Source organism: Sardina pilchardus, chromosome 4 (assembly GCF_963854185.1).
Source record: "Sardina pilchardus chromosome 4, fSarPil1.1, whole genome shotgun sequence".
Lineage (NCBI taxonomy): Eukaryota > Metazoa > Chordata > Actinopteri > Clupeiformes > Clupeidae > Sardina > Sardina pilchardus.
Window position 1 is genome coordinate 34,337,089 of NC_084997.1, and position 1,627 is coordinate 34,338,715.

Here is a 1,627-nt window from a genome sequence, read left to right on the forward strand (position 1 = left end):
TGCTGGGTAGATTGAGGTATTTTGAAATTTGCGGTGTGATTTTGTGAATTGTGTGTGAATTTTCAAAATTGTGTGTGAGTTTTCAAAATTGTGTTTTAGCACAAAAAGTTTAATTTTGATCATTTACTCTACAAACTATATGTCGTTTTGTTGCAGTGCTTCATTTTGCTGTGTAGATTGAGGTATTTTGCAGTTTGGGGTGTGGTTTTGTGGATTGTGTGTGAATTTTGAGAAAACCACTCTAGTTTTCAAAATTGTGTTTCAGCAATTGGAATGCTCATCACACCACTCAGTGTTCAGCTCATGTGTGTGTGTTCTTTCTCTCTGCAGCTCCTGTGACTCTGGATCCCAACACTGCAAGCCGATATCTCATCCTGTCTAAGGATCTGACCAGTATGATATATGATGCTGAGGAGGAGCAGCAGCTTCCTGATAACCCAGAGAGGTTTGATGAGTATGCCAGTGTCCTGGGCTCTGAGGGCTTTAACTCAGGGACTCACTGCTGGGATGTGGAGGTTGCTGAGAATCCACGGTGGATTGTGGGTGTGATAACAGAGTCTCTCCAGAGGAAGGGAGAATATGATGATGTCAGTGGAGAGTGGTGTGTGGGGTATGATGATGATGAATATGAAGCACGTGCTTCTCCACATGCCTCCACTCTCCTCACAGTGCAGCAGAAACTCCAGAGGATCAGAGTGCAGCTGGACTGGGACAGAGGAAAGCTGTCATTCTCTAACCCTGATAATAACACACATCTACAAACCTTTACACACACATTCACTGAGAGAGTGTTTCCTTACTTTGATGGCTGTAGGGTATCTCCTCTGAGGATGTTACCAGTGCAGGTCTCAGTTAGAGTAGAGCAGCCCAGTTAGAGCTGATGGTGTCTCTGTGTGGACCAGAACTGATCAGCATGAGGAGATGAATCAGTTAGAGGAGACTCTGAGAGAAAACACCACTGTGGACTGAGAGAAAGCACCAGCATCAAACACACCCTCTTCTCCCAAGTGATCATTTGACATTCATTGTACACTCCACCTTTTAAATGTTGTGTAGGGATAAATGTTTTTGATATATAATTAATTCGGTAAATTTCACTTATGCCTCCATCAGAATCTGCTTCAGAGGCGTGTAGGCAACATGTCACTGATCAGGTGTGACTGAAAGACTGCTGCACTGCCACTGTAAGGCCAGCAGGGGGCAGAGTGCCATAGCATAGCAGGCATGATGAGGGGGTGGGATGAGAGGCAAACAGGGGCGTCACTAGGCCTGTTTTACTGGGGCACGGTAAAAAAAATGTTAAACAAAGTGCTGCTGTCAATGTCTTACATGTACACAAAGATGCAAAAAACAACGGTGACGGCCCTTTGCAGTGCAGAACCATCAAATACGGCCAGTAGCCTTAGGAGCCTACTGCAAACTATCTAACGAACTACACTCTCACGTTGTGGAACGCCACTTTGCGCTGCGCTAGGGTGTAATAAACATGCAGGATGGACAGCTGATAATTTAAGATCAGTAGACTGTTGGAAAAGTGAAGGCTATTTAACTTATAACTTAACCCTATGAGCCCGATTGACGCAAAGTGCGTCAAAAAACACACTCATTCTTCCAAGTTGCGATGCAG

At 44.6% G+C, this 1,627-nt stretch overlaps 1 protein-coding gene across 1 annotated transcript in view; it reads left to right on the plus strand.

Annotated features, from left to right (window-relative positions):
* LOC134079026 (zinc-binding protein A33-like) overlaps positions 1–1,023 on the plus strand; it is a 16,922-nt gene extending 15,899 nt beyond the window's left edge. The window contains exon 6 of the mRNA XM_062535191.1: positions 331–1,023. Within this exon, the coding sequence (XP_062391175.1) occupies positions 331–875 (545 nt within the window). The 3' untranslated portion in view covers positions 876–1,023. The remainder of the gene's footprint in view (positions 1–330) is intronic.
* The last annotated feature ends 604 nt before the right edge of the window (positions 1,024–1,627 follow it).